Source organism: Lottia gigantea, assembly GCF_000327385.1.
Source record: "Lottia gigantea unplaced genomic scaffold LOTGIsca_1, whole genome shotgun sequence".
Taxonomy (NCBI): Eukaryota; Metazoa; Mollusca; class Gastropoda; family Lottiidae; genus Lottia; species Lottia gigantea.
The window spans coordinates 6,620,397-6,638,308 of NW_008706746.1; the positions used below are offsets into that span (position 1 = coordinate 6,620,397).

The 17,912-nt window shown below is 32.1% G+C and overlaps 3 protein-coding genes across 3 annotated transcripts in view; all 3 read left to right on the plus strand.

Moving 5' to 3' along the window:
- Window positions 1-1,122: 1,122 nt before the first annotated feature.
- LOTGIDRAFT_177172 (hypothetical protein) lies at window positions 1,123-4,440 on the plus strand (the record flags this gene model as incomplete). The annotated part of the gene is made up of 4 exons (XM_009045815.1): window positions 1,123-1,958; window positions 2,843-2,930; window positions 3,840-3,986; window positions 4,282-4,440. The coding sequence occupies 4 exons, from the start codon at window positions 1,123-1,125 to the stop codon at window positions 4,438-4,440; spliced, it is 1,230 nt and encodes a 409-aa protein (XP_009044063.1).
- Window positions 4,441-6,392: 1,952 nt separating this feature from the next.
- Window positions 6,393-11,250, plus strand: LOTGIDRAFT_152377 (hypothetical protein; the record flags this gene model as incomplete). Its single annotated transcript, XM_009045816.1, has 11 exons — window positions 6,393-6,400; window positions 6,819-7,030; window positions 7,510-7,743; window positions 8,027-8,216; window positions 8,505-8,634; window positions 8,903-9,017; window positions 9,348-9,527; window positions 9,799-9,870; window positions 10,220-10,461; window positions 10,629-10,846; window positions 11,148-11,250. 11 exons carry the CDS (start codon window positions 6,393-6,395, stop codon window positions 11,248-11,250), a joined length of 1,704 nt encoding a protein of 567 aa, XP_009044064.1.
- A 1,378-nt stretch (window positions 11,251-12,628) lies between these two features.
- The window catches only part of LOTGIDRAFT_181349 (hypothetical protein), a 5,449-nt gene continuing 165 nt past the window's right edge, over window positions 12,629-17,912 (plus strand). The window contains exon 1 of the mRNA XM_009045817.1: window positions 12,629-17,912. This exon is cut by the window's right edge and continues 165 nt beyond it. Coding sequence (XP_009044065.1) covers window positions 12,639-15,320 — 2,682 coding nt within the window. The 5' untranslated portion in view covers window positions 12,629-12,638 and the 3' untranslated portion in view covers window positions 15,321-17,912.

Below are 17,912 nucleotides of genomic sequence, written 5' to 3' on the forward strand. Positions count from 1 at the left end.
GTCAGTTTGTCAATAGTAGGCTAGTAGACAATGTCAATTTATTGCTAATCATGTTCCTACTTTACCCCAGTGCGATCAGAATTGTATAGAATTTTCAAATGCATTGTCATTTCTCTTAGAATTTATTCAGTCAAATATATAAGCTTGGGTAATTTTACATTTGAAAGAAACACACTTCTTTCCTTCCAGAATTCTGACCCTTCCCGAATTCTGACCCACATTTCAGACTTAAAATTATCCTTTGCATATTTTTATTTTCAAGTTAAGAAGCATAGTCAGTCAATCGGACAAGAAACTTGAGCCTTGTGTGCACGTTAAAGATCCTTTGACAGTTGGGAATCAAAAATAGTAGGCAAATGCACACTGTATGGTGTTGTCCATGTTCATAAGTCGACTAGATGCAGAAAAGTAGGAAGTAAAACTCAATTCATTTTAATTTGTTCATATCCTAAAGCATAAAGGATGATGAAGTAGAAAAGAAAGACTTAGTAGCAAATAAACACTAAATGTATTGTTATTGTTTTTTATTTAAGGAAACAATTCTGAAGATATGTGACACAAGTGACTATTGGTGTATTTCTGTGACAGCTTGCTCAAATGGATCCAGATAAAACAGAGGAGACTGCCAAAAATTGTCCAAACAACAGTAATTCTTCCAGTAGTGGTGGAAACAGTCCTACTTCTCCAACAACTGTTAGTAACACTCAAATAACATCACCAACTGGAGCTTATGCTAATCAGCCTACTCATTCTCCACCATCAACCAAATGTTACACATTAACTCCTTCACCATCTACTTCCATCACTGGTATTTCATCTTCCTTGATGGGCACTGCTAATGCCAGGGAAGCCCATTTGAATCCAATGCAAGTTCCAATCAACAGTTTACTAGGTGCAATCAATATACCTAATCCTACAAGTATCAGTGCCAATACTGTTGTCAAAAGTAATGTCACAGTCTCACCTGTAACTGAAACACTTCCAATTGTTCCAGTGCCAATTTCAACATTTTCTACAGTTAGTCTTCAACAAGCACATAATAAAGGTAATACTCAGTACAACTGGCAAGCTGGCAGAACAAATGTGAAAGAAAGACTGGCTTATCTATTTAACACAGAAATTATGTCTGATATTCATTTTAAAGTTGGAAAAGAACCTAATGAAGAGGTAATTCCTGCTCATAAATTTGTATTGTGTGTGGGTAGTGCAGTGTTTGATGCTTTGTTTAATGGTGGAATGGCTTCCAGTGAAAATATGATAGAAATTCCTGATGTTGAACCTTCTGCATTTCTAGCTCTTCTTCGCTTCCTGTACTCTGATGAGGTTCAAATTGGACCTGAAACTGTGATGACTACATTGTATACAGCGAAGAAATATGCTGTACCAGCACTTGAGAGAGCTTGTGTTGAATTCTTAAAGCGAAACCTGAGTAGTGATAACGCTTTTCTACTGCTTACCCAGGCTAGATTATTTGATGAACCACAGTTAGCTGCTTTATGTTTAGAGACTATTGATAAGAATACAACTGAAGCTCTGGTAGCTGATGGTTTTACTGACATTGATATTGATACGTTATGTGTTGTTTTAGAACGAGATTCATTGGGTATTCGTGAGTGTAAACTCTTCCATGCAGTTTGTCAATGGGCTAAAGCTGAATGCATGAAAAAGAATTTGACACCTAGTCCTGAAAATCAACGCCAAGTTCTTGACAGATCATTAAGATTAATACGGTTTCCTCTTATGACTGTTGAAGAGTTTGCTATGGGTGCAGCTCAAAGTGGTATATTAGAAGATCGTGAAGTTGTGGAGCTATTTCTATATTTTACTGTTAATCCTAAACCAAATATTAATTTTCTGGATGTACCAAGATGCTGTCTGACTGGAAAAGAACAGGTTGTTTCGAGATTTTGTCAGATAGAAAGTCGTTGGGGCTATAGTGGAACTAGTGATAGAATCAGGTTAGTAGAGTATAAAAAAGCAGTGGAAATGTGGACTTATATTTCCGTCGATAAGGTCCATTGGTTTGTTCATATCTTATATACACAATAATGGCTGTATTATCTGATCTTAATGACAGTTGGTATGCATGTATATTGATGAGATCTCAGTCAGTTCGCATTTGACTCGTTTTGGTTAAATGGTTTTCTCCATGACTAAGTAAAAAAGGCCTACAGTTTTTATCTGATCTTGCTGAAACTTGGTAGCCTATGCATGTATATAGTGATCAGGTCTTGGTCAAGCTCAAATGTGGCTCATTTTGAATGGACGGTTTAAGAGTTATTGCCCTTACCTTTGTAGAAACACATCAAATTTGGCTTGTAAATATGATGGCAGATCTTGATGAAACTTGGTATCCATGTGTATGTTTATGAGATCTCAGTCAAGTTCAAATTTGACTATGTTGATGAGACTGTGAGTGTGAATTTGATGATAACTAATTATATATCTTTGATAATTCAATGTTTCTGGGTTATTGCTATTGATTTAAAAAGATTTTGTGAAAAAGCTCAGCATAACTGACTGTAAATTAATGGGATATTTAATGTTTTTGAACTACAAATGCATTATGAAGATCTTCATTATGAGAATTTTGTATCTGAAGATCTTTAATATAATTTTGGTCAATAAAGATTTAGTTATCCTTTCTTACAGCAGTCAGTGGGCGTATGTTTTCATGCCTGGCAAACTATCTTCACAAAGAAATTTTAGCTTTCGACATGATCTATGCTATTATAGTACTAATTTTGATTTGTTTTTTGACTTAAGAAATATATTTTTGTCTTTATGTGTAATTTGTATTTGCTTGTTATATAACAAAATGTTACACTGATATATATTATAGATTCATGGTAAACCGACGTATATTTGTGGTGGGATTTGGACTATATGGTAGTATTCATGGACCTACAGAGTATGCTGTGAATATTCAGGTAATGACATCAGCTCATTATGAAGATATGATATATTCTTTATGAACTAGATATATTGGAAAACAAAACATCTAAATATGCAGTTGTTTTGTCTGTCAGATGTTAAACTGATAACAAAAATAAAAGTTGAATGAAGCAAATAATTGATCCAGTCATTCATTTCCATCTTGAATGATCCAGGAAGGATATTGAAGTCGTTTAAGTACTGATTTTGATATGCTTCATTTTTATATGCCCACATAAAATGGGGGAGCCATGAGTTATTGCCCTTTTTTTTTTGGAAACGCGTTCTAATTTTAGCTTGTAAACATTCTAAGGGCCCAATTTTCAAGGGATTTGATGAAAATTGCTGATATTTTGCCAAAAACTCTGCGAACTTACTGTGGGGATCGTGCTTTTTCAGCCACAGCGTATGTGCTATGGAAAAATCTACCAAAACATGTTAAAGATGCAAATTCAGTGGACATATTCAAGACTCATCTTAAGACACACTTATTTAATTGTGAATACAATATATGACAGAGGAACTCAGTCCCATTTAGTAAAACTTTTCTAGAAAAATAGCGCTATATAAATGCATCATTATTATTACTGTTATCATTATAATATTGTTCAGTATCACCCCAAAAAGTTCAAAAGAAGTGTAGGACTGATGGCAGAATATTTCATACTGGTGATTGTTACTGGACTGCCACATATTTTTATTCAAAATCAAAGCTGCCAGTGGGCATATATTACCTTGCCTGGGAAGCTATTTTCTCCTTCTGAATTATATCTTTACCAAAAAGAAGAGCAAAGCAATCATATAATTCTATCATGTATTTTGATTGTACACTTGATCAAAAAGACCCTTTTACCAAACTATAGAATTGAACAAGGCTGGCAAATAATTTCTGTTTTTATCTGTAGATAATTCACAATGATACTGGTAAAGTTATGGGTAGTAATGATACAAGTTTTCCATGTGATGGTACAACTTCTACATTTCGTGTCATGTTTAAAGAACCAGTAGAAATATTACCAAACACTAGTTATATAGCTTGCACTACATTAAAGGTAATAATTTAATAAGAAATGGTATTTTTCTTTACCCAAATATTAGACTCTAGACCATTATTTTCTAAGAGATATTCTTAACCACCTTACCATCAAATTTATTTTTATGTCAAATACTCATAGGGAAAAAAGCTTAGAATTACATGTATGTCCAACATTTTAGCAAAATCCTAGTGGAAATTTAGACTCTCTATATATACAGACTGTTTCCCAAGATATAAGTATATTAGTAATAAACACATATATAAAACTGCATGATTGATAACTTTCTCTTGAACTCCTTTATCCTTTTCAGGGTCCAGATTCTTATTATGGTTCAAAAGGTCTTCGTAAAGTTACACATGAATCTGTTTCAAGTGGAAAGGTCACGTTTCAATTTACGTATGCTGCAGGAAATAATAATGGAACATCAGTTGAAGATGGACAGATTCCTGAGATTATATTCTATACTTAGTTCTGTACTGTCAAATCATTATTATTTTTGGTTCAGTCAATCAACTGTTTAACAAGACTGTTTTTTTTTGAATGCCCAAATTAGATTCAAAAGCATTATTTTTTGAATAGATATCCTTTATCTCGCTGAAGATTTTGGAAACTACAGTCTTTACAAATAGTGTATTAACAATACTGTCCCATTTCATGAATGTTGTTCATTAATTTATGGCAGATTAATTTTCCTACTGTTCTATTATATTAAATCAAAAGAACTATTTCATGGAAAGTTTAACAATAGTCTGTAAGGACTGCTATTTCATCAAGGGCATGTTAAATTAATATTTTAATTTTGAAAAGTTTGTCTATTATTCTAGTCAACAGTATAATGTAAAATAAAACTAACACAATGTAAATTTAACTTATTGATAAAGTAAATGTAATAATGATGAAATGTCTTAATTGTAACTGTAAGTATAATATGAGTTTTTTTGTTAACATATTACTGAGCATTGCTGAAAATGGCAAAGCAGGTATTATTTTCAATTATCAAAAGTTATTTTTGAGAACTGAAATAAAGTTCGGTTTAGTCTTTTCCTTTCTTTTATTCTATTTATACTAGTCACTGAACAATGTAATATTTGAATCATTCAGTATTAAATTCTGTTAATCTGTGATAATATGAAATGATTTTTCCAAAGTCTCCACATTATGTTTCTTGTTTTTTTATTCAAAAATGTGAAAATTATTCACTGCTAAGACTTGATTTCATCATTCATGTTTCATAAAGAATCCATATTAGCTTGGATAGCAGGAAGTACTATTAACAGTCATTGTTTAAAGGTGTCAAACTAACCCAGTCAGTCTTTACTAAAGTTATTATCAAAAATAACAATTACAATTTTGGAAGTTGTAAAATTGTTTAAGAGGTAATTTTTTTGTCAAAGAGCAGATTTCGCTGAATTTTGAAATTGTATAAATGTCAGCTATACCTTTTCATTTAGCTTCAAGTTGGAGTATCAAAAAACAATACAGTATATCCTATTATAGCTGACAGACAATGGTGTAAATTTGATTATAATATTTGTTATTCTAACATTAATTATACTATAGCTATTAAACATATAAATTGTTTATTGTCATGTTTTATACTGGAATCTGAGGCTATTTGAACACGGGGCAAAGTGGATTGGAGAAGAAAATACAAGACATAAACACTGCCCCTAATAATCTTTCAAAATGGCCTACATTGTTTCTAAGAATCTGGGAGCCCTCAAGGGTCCAATTCCAATATCCAAACGATATTCTTGTTACTTCATTGAATTTTTAACTTTCAAACGTGAATAATTTTATGGATACACATAATTTGAGCTCTTTTAATCACATTATCACTGTTCAATATTAATTACATTATTTAGCCAAATTCAATGTTAATTACATTATTTAGCCAAGTCCAATGTTAATTACATTATTTAGCCAAGTCCAATGTTCATCACATTATTTAGCCCAGTCTAATATTAATCACATTATTTAGCCAAGTCCAATGTTAATTACATTATTTAGCCAAGTCCAATGTTAATTACATTATTTAGCCCAGTCCAATATTCATCACATTATTTAGCCAAGTCCAATATTAATCACATTATTTAGCCAAGTCCAATGTTAATTACATTATTTAGCCCAGTCCAATGTTAATTACATTATTTAGCCCAGTCTAATATTAATCACATTATTTAGCCCAGTCCAATGTTAATTACATTACATGAATTATGGTAATTTGTGCCATTTTTAGAATGTATGGTGTTAAAGTTCTGAGAATCTTCAGGAGAATATCACCTTGTCACTTTTAAATTGTACCAGTGAGTTTGTGATCTGTGCATTTTGCATGTATTGCTCAATAAGATGACAAAGGTTTTAGCTATGGAGTATTTAGTTTTCACAAAAATCAAATGATTAAGGTGACCTCTGAAGGAAATGGCCAGGTATTTTCTGGTACGCGTGTCAAAGTATTATCTTATCTTATTTAGCTCCAAAAATTTGAAATGGAAATGTGACTTATCTTTGTCAATTTATCTGATAATATAGAGATCATCTAAGGATTAATATGATCACCTCATTCCTTTAGAAAGTCCCACAGTGATAGGGTGAGTTTTAACCTGTTCCTCGATGTAACAAATCTATAGGAACTGAAACAATGTTACTCAGTTAGTGTTACGGGGCCAGAGTTTTAAAAAAAAAAAATAAAAATAATGATTCGCATTTTCAAAATTCCAAAAGTGAAAAAAAGAAATTCAGCTCGATGTCGGAACAAATTTTCACCTCATTTCAACATCGATGAAGTGTAGTGTCATCAACACAAAGAAAAGTAAGATGTGAAATTCTATTTGAAATGTATTGTAGGTTTATCAAGATGGTGGAGATGAAATTACTATATATTTTAGTTATCAGTGTATTGGTACAGCCAGTAACAACACTATATTCACTGACTAGACTTGGCTACCTCAAACTACCATCCTATGATCCAGTAACTAATAATGAAGTATATAAACTATTTGGTGGAACTGCTGAAGAAAGTGCTTATGACCCAAATGATCAAATTATATATGTTGTTGGTAAGTTAAAAAACTGTTATTAATGTAGATAAAAGTTACACCAATTGGCAGATGACTGTGCTGGTGAATAGGTTTGTTCTGAGGCATATCATCCACTTTTAGCTTTAACCTCTCACAATATCAGTTGCCACCCCATTTCACTTCACTAAGCACCAATACCATTAGCAGTGGCTAACAAAACAAGGTTCTCTGCAGGAATTGAGTCTGGATTGAAAATAGCGCAAGGCTGATAGCACAAGCGATGCTTAACATGTGCCATATTGAACAATAATATTTAAGCCATGTATCTGAAGGGACACTAAATACACAAATTATTCCCTTGAAAATTTGTAGCCTACATCTGATAATGTCCAGGAGGAAACGCTGTACAAGAGGGAATCTTTTTGTGCCTCAAGAGTTATCTGCAATATTCAAATTCTTGAAAGTTTCTGAAAACAGTGGTTTGCCCACATGATTTATAATTGCTTTTACTCTTTCAGGTGAAGATTCCTATGTTCTTCATATAGTAGATATGGAGAATCCAAGAGCTCCTAAAATATTGATGGAACATAGATTTTTACAGACTGATGGTAAACCAAGAGATGTAGAGGTCTGTAATGGACGAGTAGCTGTATCTCTATCATCACCAGTAGAAGTTTATGATGGTCATGTTAAATTCTTTACAACCTATGATAGAACAACTCAAACATTTTCTTATCAAAGTCAGCTACCAGGTATGTGTTTTTATCTTCTGCTATTATGAAATGGACAATAATTTTGAAAATTGAAAATTTTCCCTAAAAGGCTTGAAATGTTAAAGGCTCCTGAGCCATTCCCAGAAAATACAGCTAAAAAGATAGTCCCGGTTAAGTGGATTGAGGTGATTTACAATACTCTAAAACTTAATATTCATTTCATCTGGTCTCGCCAATAAGTAAAGTTATTAAAATGTTAGATTCTTATTTGGTATTTTATTGTATATTTTTATTGACTTTCCAACATTATTTGATATTGAAGTTGGTGTTCATCCTGACAATATAGAATTTACCAATAATTGTGCCAAACTTGTAGTGGCTAATGAAGGTGTTCATGGTAAAGATCCATTTAATAGATTTTCTGATCCTGAAGGTTCTATAAGTATCATAACTATACCAACTACTGGTAGTCCAACAGAACGTATAGCTGGTTTTAATCAATTTAATTCTAGGTGAGATTTACAGTTTGAATTTTGGGGGAAATTAAATAAAGGCTTCCATTTTGGAACATGGGTTGAAATTTCTAGGAGGGAAATGTGTTTCTTTTTAATGTCAACAAAACTGTGTTTTTTCAACGTCACAAAGAAATTATAAGACTAACAGAATTCCTATTCTTTTAAAAGTATTGAAAAAATTTCAGAAATAATTTACTCTGCTTCAGAAAGAAGTTCTTAATTCAGCTGGTCTATGATATTATTTTTTGCTGTAATAAATATTAATAACTTATTTTGATATTTTAGAACTGATATTCGACATGTTTCAAGTTTTGCACCTAATAATGATATAATGACTGCTACATTAGCTCAAGATATAGAACCTGAATATATCTCTATTTCATCTGATGGTAAAATAGCTTTTGTTACCCTTCAGGTATATAATGATATTTTCAGATCTAGTAAGTTTTCTGGAATCAAAAAGACAAAAAAAAAGTGTGTAAAAATTTGAAATGGATTTTCTTATGATGATAATTTTCCAAGTCCTAGATTGTTGGCAGTGTTTTCCACAGCAAATCAAAATTTGATGGCCTCTGATAGATATATTTGCCTGTTATCATTAGATATGGTATTAAAGGCAGTAGGGACTGTATCACTTCTGACTTTCCACAGATGTCTAATACTATGTTATATATAATAAACAGGAAAATAATGCTATAGCTCAAGTGGACCTAAATAGTGGTGTAGTTATAAATATTAATAGTTTAGGATCTAAAGATTGGTCTGATTTACAACTAGATACTAGTGATAGAGATGGAGGTATACTAGCCTATATATTTTCTTATCATTTTTATACAAAATACTTTTAAGAGAGTTGTACCCATCAATATCACTGCACAACTGAACAAAATTTTTCACAACTGAACAAAATTTTATCATGGATGTTAAAACTGTCATTTTCATGGAAATATGAACATTATTACAGGCAGTTTTAAAAAAAAAAGTCAATTAAGAATTCCAATCGGATGATCTGTAACTTGAACTAGTCCCATGATGATTTTATATCATACCATATATCCCAAACATTTGGTTATTTATTAAAATATAATGATTTATTAAATCAATAAAAATTTACATGTAATATTTTAGGTGTACATCTGAGATCCTATCCTATACATGGTTTATATCAACCTGATGTTATTAAACAATTTAAAGTTGGTAAAAAGACATATCTTGTAACAGCTAATGAAGGTGCTGTTAGACAGTATACTAAAGAAGTGGATGGTTTAATATGGAGTGATGGTGTTTTGGCTGATGAACTTGGTAGAGGTCTGTAAAGTTCCTAATGCATGGGGCAGAAAATAAGAATCTTTTTTCAAAAAATCACGTTAATAAAAATCTCTAGTCCAAATCGTGGAGTGTATGCCATTTAGTGAAATTTTCTGTTGATAATGTAATTTGTACAAAATGAAAATTTATATAAATGTTGAAGCATTTTAACAAACGTGTCAAAGAACATTCATTTCTAATGGAAACTTTGTGTTTTATTTTAGCACTGTCATACTAATAATATGTTTCCAATTTCACTCTATTATTTCAGGTAACTTGTTGAATGAAATTGCTATAAATAATGCTACATTTGTAAATGAACTCAAAACAGACAGTAGATTGGGTATGTTATTTCTTCAATGAACAAATCGTTACAATCATATAGCAGGAATAAATGTGTATCCTGTTATCCGTTGATTCCCAACCCATTTCAGCCGTCACACCCCTGGAGCAATCACATGGTCCTTTAACACCCCAAAAATTTGTAGCATGTGATGATGTGAGGTGATCTCTCAAACCGAAATAAATTCTTCTGCTACACCAGTTGGCAACACCCCTGACACCCAATGTTGGCATCCAGGGCTGTAATCATTGTGGAAAAATATATGTGACTTTATCAATCAATCAATAAAGGTCAGCCCTATAATCTTCACAAAATGAAACTGTAATATCTGATCTGTATTTGTATCTAGGAAGATTAAGGGTATCAAGAATTGATGGTACAACACTCTATGGTTTACAGAAGATCTATACCTATGGTGGTCGTGGCTTTAGTATATGGGAAGCTGGTAGTTACGGTTCACCAGTTTATGATAGTGGAGATGAGATAGAAAAGAAGAATGCTGCATCATTAAAAACTATATTTAATACAGATTGTGCTGCCTGGACCAACCAGTCTCCAGAAACTTTACGTGATTCAACTTCAGATAACATGGTTTGTTTATTAAAAGATATTATTCCAACCAGAATTAAAGCTATCATGTTGTTTCTAAAAAATTAATATAATCAGTTGAAAAATATTTGATTGATTTCTAATTTTTTTTAGAACAACGGCCTCCACATACTACAAATGAACTAAAGATTAAATTTATTTAATTTCAGGGACCCAAGTTAAACGCTATGGATGTAAAAAGTTCTAATGGGACATTATTTATGGCTGTGGGAAGTGAAACTATGGGTTCTGTTTATCTATATGTTGTAGATAAATCATCAATTACAGCTGAATTACAAACTATTAAATATGATGGGGGTACTGGAGATTTGTGGAGTGATTTATATGATAATAATATGGCAGGCAATGCTTACATCTCTGACATTAGGTAAAGTAGCAATTGTCCTGTTCATTTTTTTGATGAACAAAAATGCAAACAAACTCTGTAAAAGCTTTGGCAAACAATGGTCAAAAGGACTTTAATCTGCATAAGGGTCCTGGGCTGATCCTAGATATTTGACATTTTTCCATGTCATAGGCTATAGACTGTAAGAGATGCTTTTGGTAAAGAATATTTGAATCATTTCTGAAAGAGAATAATGTTTTGTACATCCAAAAAGGCAATTAAGATATCTTTACTGAACCATATTTTCATATTGTATTTTTAACTGTGAATTTATATATTTCAGAATTATACCAATGAGTCAAAGTCCTACCAACCAGACATTACTATATGTATTAGGTGGAGGTTCAGGATCTATAGCTATATATCAATTCTCATACAGACCATAATCTACTATTTTTTTCTTCCATAGTGATAGTTATTAATTTTCTGTTAGTTGATTATAACCTGTACATCCTTGTTAAAGATATATAGGAATGTGATTTCAGTTAAATGTCTTTGATTTTTACAAACAGGTCAATTAAATACTTTTAAAGTTTCTAAAAATGATTTGAATCATTATATACTGTATTGTACATGTCAGAATATCTTCATGTTGTTTTTCAAATTCTGAACTTTTTTATTTGTAAAATACATTGATATATTGTAATATATTGTATTAAGTTTATTAAATATTATTAGACATTATAAATTCAAACCTGTATATGTCTTCTTTTTAATTGTCAAAAAATTATATTGATCAGTGATCCAGTTGTATATCAATTGCAGTGGACATATTTGGATATCATTTGAATTGGATAGTTATTGCAATTATCCTGCATTCTTGAGAGAATTTCAATTACCACATCATTTAAAAACTAAATAATTTTGAAGGGGGGGGGGGGGGGGGAGGGGCTATAGTTCGGGTCTATTTATGAATGAACATAAGATTTAAATTCTTGAGCAAATAAAAGTATATATTTAACAACAGAATCCACTTATCCTAATATCTGATTTACAATAGTAATTCTTCAATAAACTAAGTAATTACCGTTTTTTATTAAAGGGATTGTAAAGAGATTTTCTAAACTTTTTTGTGTATTGTGTACACTGATAGCATCAATTTGCACCATTCCAATTTTCATTCTGTCGTCTGTAGTTTTTGCAATTCCACTAAAATTAACGCGTTTTATGACGTCACTAAAGGGAATCTACCAAGAGCTACTATTAATATGCAGTTCCCCTCTAGGGACGACAAAAAATGCGTTAGTTTTAGTGGAATTGCAAGAACCACAGAATGAAAATTGGATTAGTGCAAATTGATGCTATCAGTGTCTCAGATAAACAAAGTTTAGAAAACCTCTTTACAATCCCTTTAAAATACTTAAAATTTGTAATGATTTTTCAAAAGGTCTATGAAGTTTTATAGATTTATTAGTTTTTACAGGGATTGTAAAATAATAACACGAGGTAAGATGAATTTGCCCAAAATTTTATGTATATATTGGAGTAAAATAAAGTGAGCTCCATCTTATAAAATCCTACTCCATCATAATTAAGCTAAATGTCTCATTATAAATTACAAACAATCAATTTACAGTCCTATTTATCTCAATGGTTTTCTAGTTATTTTATGATACTCAGAATGAACCTGCATGAATAAATAATGCAATTATGGAAAATTTTATGCGGATGTCCCCCTTTAATAATACATCTAATCGTTGGTTGTTTGTTCAAGTCCCTGTGAACATTTGTCGTGAACTTTCGACATCACGTGACAATTATCAAGCTGAACAAAATGGCGAGTGATGGAACGCACCCGTTCGCATCTCTTCTAAAATCTCAATCTTTTGAAGGAAAAGATTATAAATTTTTCGACTTGGCTGGTTTGAAAGATGAACGGTATGACAAACTTCCATTTTCAATCAGGGTACTTCTTGAATCAGCTGTCAGGAACTGTGACGAGTTCGTTATTCGAAAATCTGACGTTGAAAATATTCTGAACTGGTCGAAGACGCAGCATGAACAAGTGGAAATACCGTTCAAGCCGGCAAGAGTTATTTTGCAAGATTTTACTGGAGTTCCTGCAGTGGTAGATTTTGCTGCTATGAGAGATGCTGTGAAGAAAATGGGAGGTGATCCAGAGAAAATTAATCCAATATGCCCAGCAGATTTAGTGATTGACCATTCTGTTCAGGTTGATGTCTCTAAAACTTCTGACGCTTTAGAGAAAAATCAAGAGTTGGAATTTCAACGAAATAAAGAGAGGTTCCTGTTTTTGAAATGGGGTGCCAAGGCATTGAAGAATATGCTGATAGTCCCTCCAGGTTCTGGAATAGTTCATCAAGTCAACCTAGAATATCTGGCTAGAGTTGTGTTTGACTCAAATGGTACCTTGTATCCAGATAGTTTGGTTGGTACTGATTCCCATACAACAATGATAAATGGTCTAGGTGTAGTAGGATGGGGTGTTGGCGGTATAGAAGCTGAAGCTGTCATGTTGGGCCAGTCAATTAGTATGGTTTTACCAGAAGTCATAGGTTACAAATTATGTGGAACACCAGGTTCTTACATAACTTCAACCGACATTGTGCTTACAGTAACCAAACACCTTCGTCAAATTGGTGTGGTAGGAAAGTTTGTTGAATTTTTTGGTCCTGGTGTAAATTCCCTATCAATTGCTGATCGTGCAACCATTTCCAATATGTGTCCTGAATATGGTGCCACCATTGGATTCTTCCCTGTTGATGATGCCAGCATTTCATATCTTAAACAAACTGGACGAGATGATGAAAAGCTGATCCTGATAGAAAAATATCTACAGCTGAATAAAATGTTCCGTGATTATTCCAACCCAGAAGAGGATCCAGTTTTTTCTCAAATTGTAGAATTAGATCTAGGATCTGTCGTTTCCTGCTGTTCTGGACCTAAAAGGCCTCATGATAAAGTTCCCGTCTCTGATATGAAGACTGACTTTCAAAACTGCCTAGATAATAAAGTGAGCTTTAAAGGTTTTGCCATTCCAAAAGATAAACAGTCAACTAATGTGCCAATAGTTTATGATAACAAAGAATATATATTGAATCATGGTTCTGTGGTGATAGCTGCTATTACAAGTTGTACCAACACAAGTAATCCATCAGTTATGTTAGGTGCTGGTTTATTAGCTAGGAATGCTGTCGAGGCAGGTCTTACAATCAGTCCTTATATCAAAACCAGCTTATCTCCAGGTAGTGGAGTCGTAACTTATTATCTACGTGAAAGTGGCGTCATACCATATTTGGAGAAACTTGGATTTGATGTAGTTGGTTATGGTTGTATGACTTGTATTGGAAACAGTGGTCCACTACCAGAGCCTGTAGCTGAAGGGATTGAAAAAGGAGATTTAGTTTGTGTTGGTGTTTTGTCTGGTAATCGTAATTTTGAAGGACGAATTCATCCATTAACCAGAGCAAATTATTTAGCTTCACCACCATTGGTCATTGCCTATGCGATTGCTGGAACCGTAAACATTGATTTTGAAACCGAACCTCTTGGAACCAGAGCTGATGGCACACCTGTCTTTCTCAGAGATATTTGGCCTAAAAGAGAAGATATTGTAACTGTAGAAAAGCAGTTTGTGGTACCATCAATGTTTAAAGATGTGTACTCCAAAATAACTAGTGGTAATAAGAGATGGAATGCATTAGAAGCTCCAGAAAGCATGCTGTATCCTTGGGATGAAAAATCAACATACATCAAATCACCACCATTCTTTGAAAAAATGACAAAAGAAATCCAACCACCATCCAGTATTGAAAATGCCTATGTTTTATTAAATCTTGGAGATTCAGTGACAACTGACCATATATCACCTGCTGGAAGTATTGCTAGAAATAGTCCGGCAGCCCGTTATCTTGCTGGTCGAGGTCTTGCTCCAAGAGAATTTAATTCTTATGGTTCTAGAAGGGGTAATGATGCCGTCATGGCAAGAGGAACATTTGCTAATATTCGGCTGTTGAATAAATTTATTGGTAAACCTGGTGCTAGAACAGTTTATGTACCAACAGGACAAGAAATGGATGTTTTTGATGCTGCAGAACGATACCAAAAGGAAAACAAGCAAGTTATCATCCTGGCTGGAAAAGAATATGGTAGTGGATCATCTAGAGATTGGGCTGCTAAGGGACCATGGATGCAAGGAGTTAAAGCTGTTATTGCTGAAAGCTATGAAAGAATTCATCGAAGTAATTTAGTGGGCATGGGTATTGTTCCATTCCAATATTTAGACGGCCAAAATGCTGAAAGTTTAGGACTAACTGGAAAAGAAACCTTTTCTGTGTCAGTGCCAGAAGATGTCAAAGCTGGTCAAATTTTAACTGTGAATGTTAAAGATGGGAAATCCTTTGATGTCAAAACTCGTTTCGATACTGAAGTTGAGTTGGCATATTTTAAACATGGTGGCATTCTAAATTATATGATAAGAGGTATGTTAGATTAAATATTGTATAATGCCTAATTGTTCTTGATTGAAATTTTTAAAGCTTGATTTAAATGTGATTGTTAATGATATGCTTTATAGCAGCTTTAATAAATTGGGGTTGATGGTTTGTCATATTTTTTGATTGTGTGACATGATTTTCATTATATATTTGACAGGTTCAAAATGTTAAAACAAAAAATGGTGTGTCATATTTCATAGCTAACATGTATGTACTAAGTGATCATTTTCCTTTGAAAAATAGAAAATGAAATTTGTTATTGAATTTAGAATTATTTTTATCAGTTTATTAGAAATATTGTTTCAATGAATGTGTTATGTTAAGTAAATGAAGACTTTGAAAATTGTTTTATGATTAAACCTTCAATTCTGAGTATTGAATGGCCTATTGTTCTTTGTCCACTGATAAATACTATGCCATTTAAAATAAGGGTTAGTAAGTGTTCATTCTGAAGGATATACCGGTACCTGAATATAAAATTAAGGGGGAAAAATTATAGAATGAAATTGTACATGTATAATAAAAAGAAGTTTTGATAATTTTAAAACATGTCAACCAAAGTAGTTTTATAAGTAAGACCCTTTTCTGAAGTTTGTTAACTATTACTTTCAGTAAGATTATCGGTATTTTGGGCCTTAAAATTTTCCACTGCTTAATGTTTTGCCTGTTAAAAATTTAAAAGACCTGGTTTTTATCATATGTTATTTCAAAAGTTTTTGTTATAAAATACTGTGAAGTCAAAGTCCTATATAGGCTATGTAGTTTGTTATCATGTTATATTTAGGTTATCTATCATAACTATAAATTTTACTTTTAAAACTGGTACAATTTTTGTTGTATAGGAACACTGTCTTGTATTTAACAGTTAACATCAACAGTTGATAGCTACCTAAAGCTGTTAGCTGTTTCATCTATCTGTAAATTAAGTTACTTGAAATAGCCAATGGACATGATGACATTTAATTTTCATTTGAATAGAACAGAAAGGTTTCCAGCCATTTTGGTATAAGCAGGCTATGACTTTGACAAACAAACCAATGATATACTTGATTGTACCTCACTTCAATTCTTAGGAGCTATTATCTCTTAAACTTCGCTTATTCATCAAAGTTTAACACGTTTTTTTCAAGTATAAGCTTTATTCTAAAGCATGTTAAAATTTGCTGAAAAAAGAATGAATTGTAAGGGTAATGCAACCATAGCAGTGCAATGGTATACAATTGAAAGTATTCCACTAATGGCATATGAATTGATGAGATTAATTTGTGCTATATATCTGTGACAATATAACAGTGAATTGTTTGTTAAGCTTAGAATTTATAAATAGATTTATTAAATCTTATCAGTACATTTTAAGGTATTTCATCTCAATATTGGCTGTAATACTATCTGATAGAGCAAGATAACTGCCATTTTCAGATTGAAATTTTCAAAGCTTAACAATAATCAGAAAAGAGCTGGGAAATGCTAAAATCAAAATCTATCAGCTGGTTAAGCAAATATTTAGACAACTACATTACTTTATTATTGTTTTTTATGATTATGATGCTAATTTACTCCATGATTATGTGCTTCATTTGGTATGAAAATAAAATATAAAGGAAGACTATGATTTTAAGTGTGATTACTGTGAAAAAACGCACATTATACCAAATTTCTTTTCCATTTCATTTTTCAAAAATTTACATCATTATCGTAAAGCTTACCTGAAAGGGGAATTGTTGAAATAGTGTATTAACTTTTGTTTTCTACATTTTTAAGAATTAACTAAAAAGTTAATCAATCATCAAGAAGAATTTCAATATTTAGAAACAGCTAATATTTGCCATTTGCCACAGAAATATCCATCTTCACAATCTCAAGCTATAACAAACTTTTTACTTATAGGCTGCAATAGCCACTATTCTTGTAACTTGGAAATTTGTTATAGAAGCAATTTGTTGGATTGTGATGCAAGCGAATATAGCCAATCAGAGGCCTTAATGAACACAAAGCCATAATGTTTACAGGCGTACAATTGAATCAAATACAAGAATAGTGGCCTTTTCAGCCTATAAGTACATAGTTTGTACTATGGATTTTTCTATGGAAAATATTAAATGTTTCGAAATATTGAAATTCATCATGATGATTGATCAAATGTCTTGCTTTTAGAAGCTAGAACATGATTGTTTTTTCTAGGAAAATATTTATCTAATATAATACATACTGGAATGATTATATTAATGACGAATTAGATAAACAATGGAGTATATTTGTGGTTTAAAGTAGAGCAAAGTCTTTTGTATGTTAACTTCCAACCACTTGTTTTATCGAAAAACTTTAAAGGTTGACATTTTAAAAGGTGTAAAATTTGTCATGTCTTGTTTGTCATTTGAAAACTGTTAGTTGTTATTTACAGTTATCCCCACACTGTGAAATTTGTCTTTCAAAAATCAATTAGGAAAGAGATAGTTATAAATACTATATTTTGGACTAGTTTGTGCTATGCCTATCATGTAAGAAAAAAAGAAACTATAACTCAATTAAAGACCCTTTCTACCAGCTGGTCCTTGTCTAAACCCCTTGGCATTGATCTCCCCAGAATATCG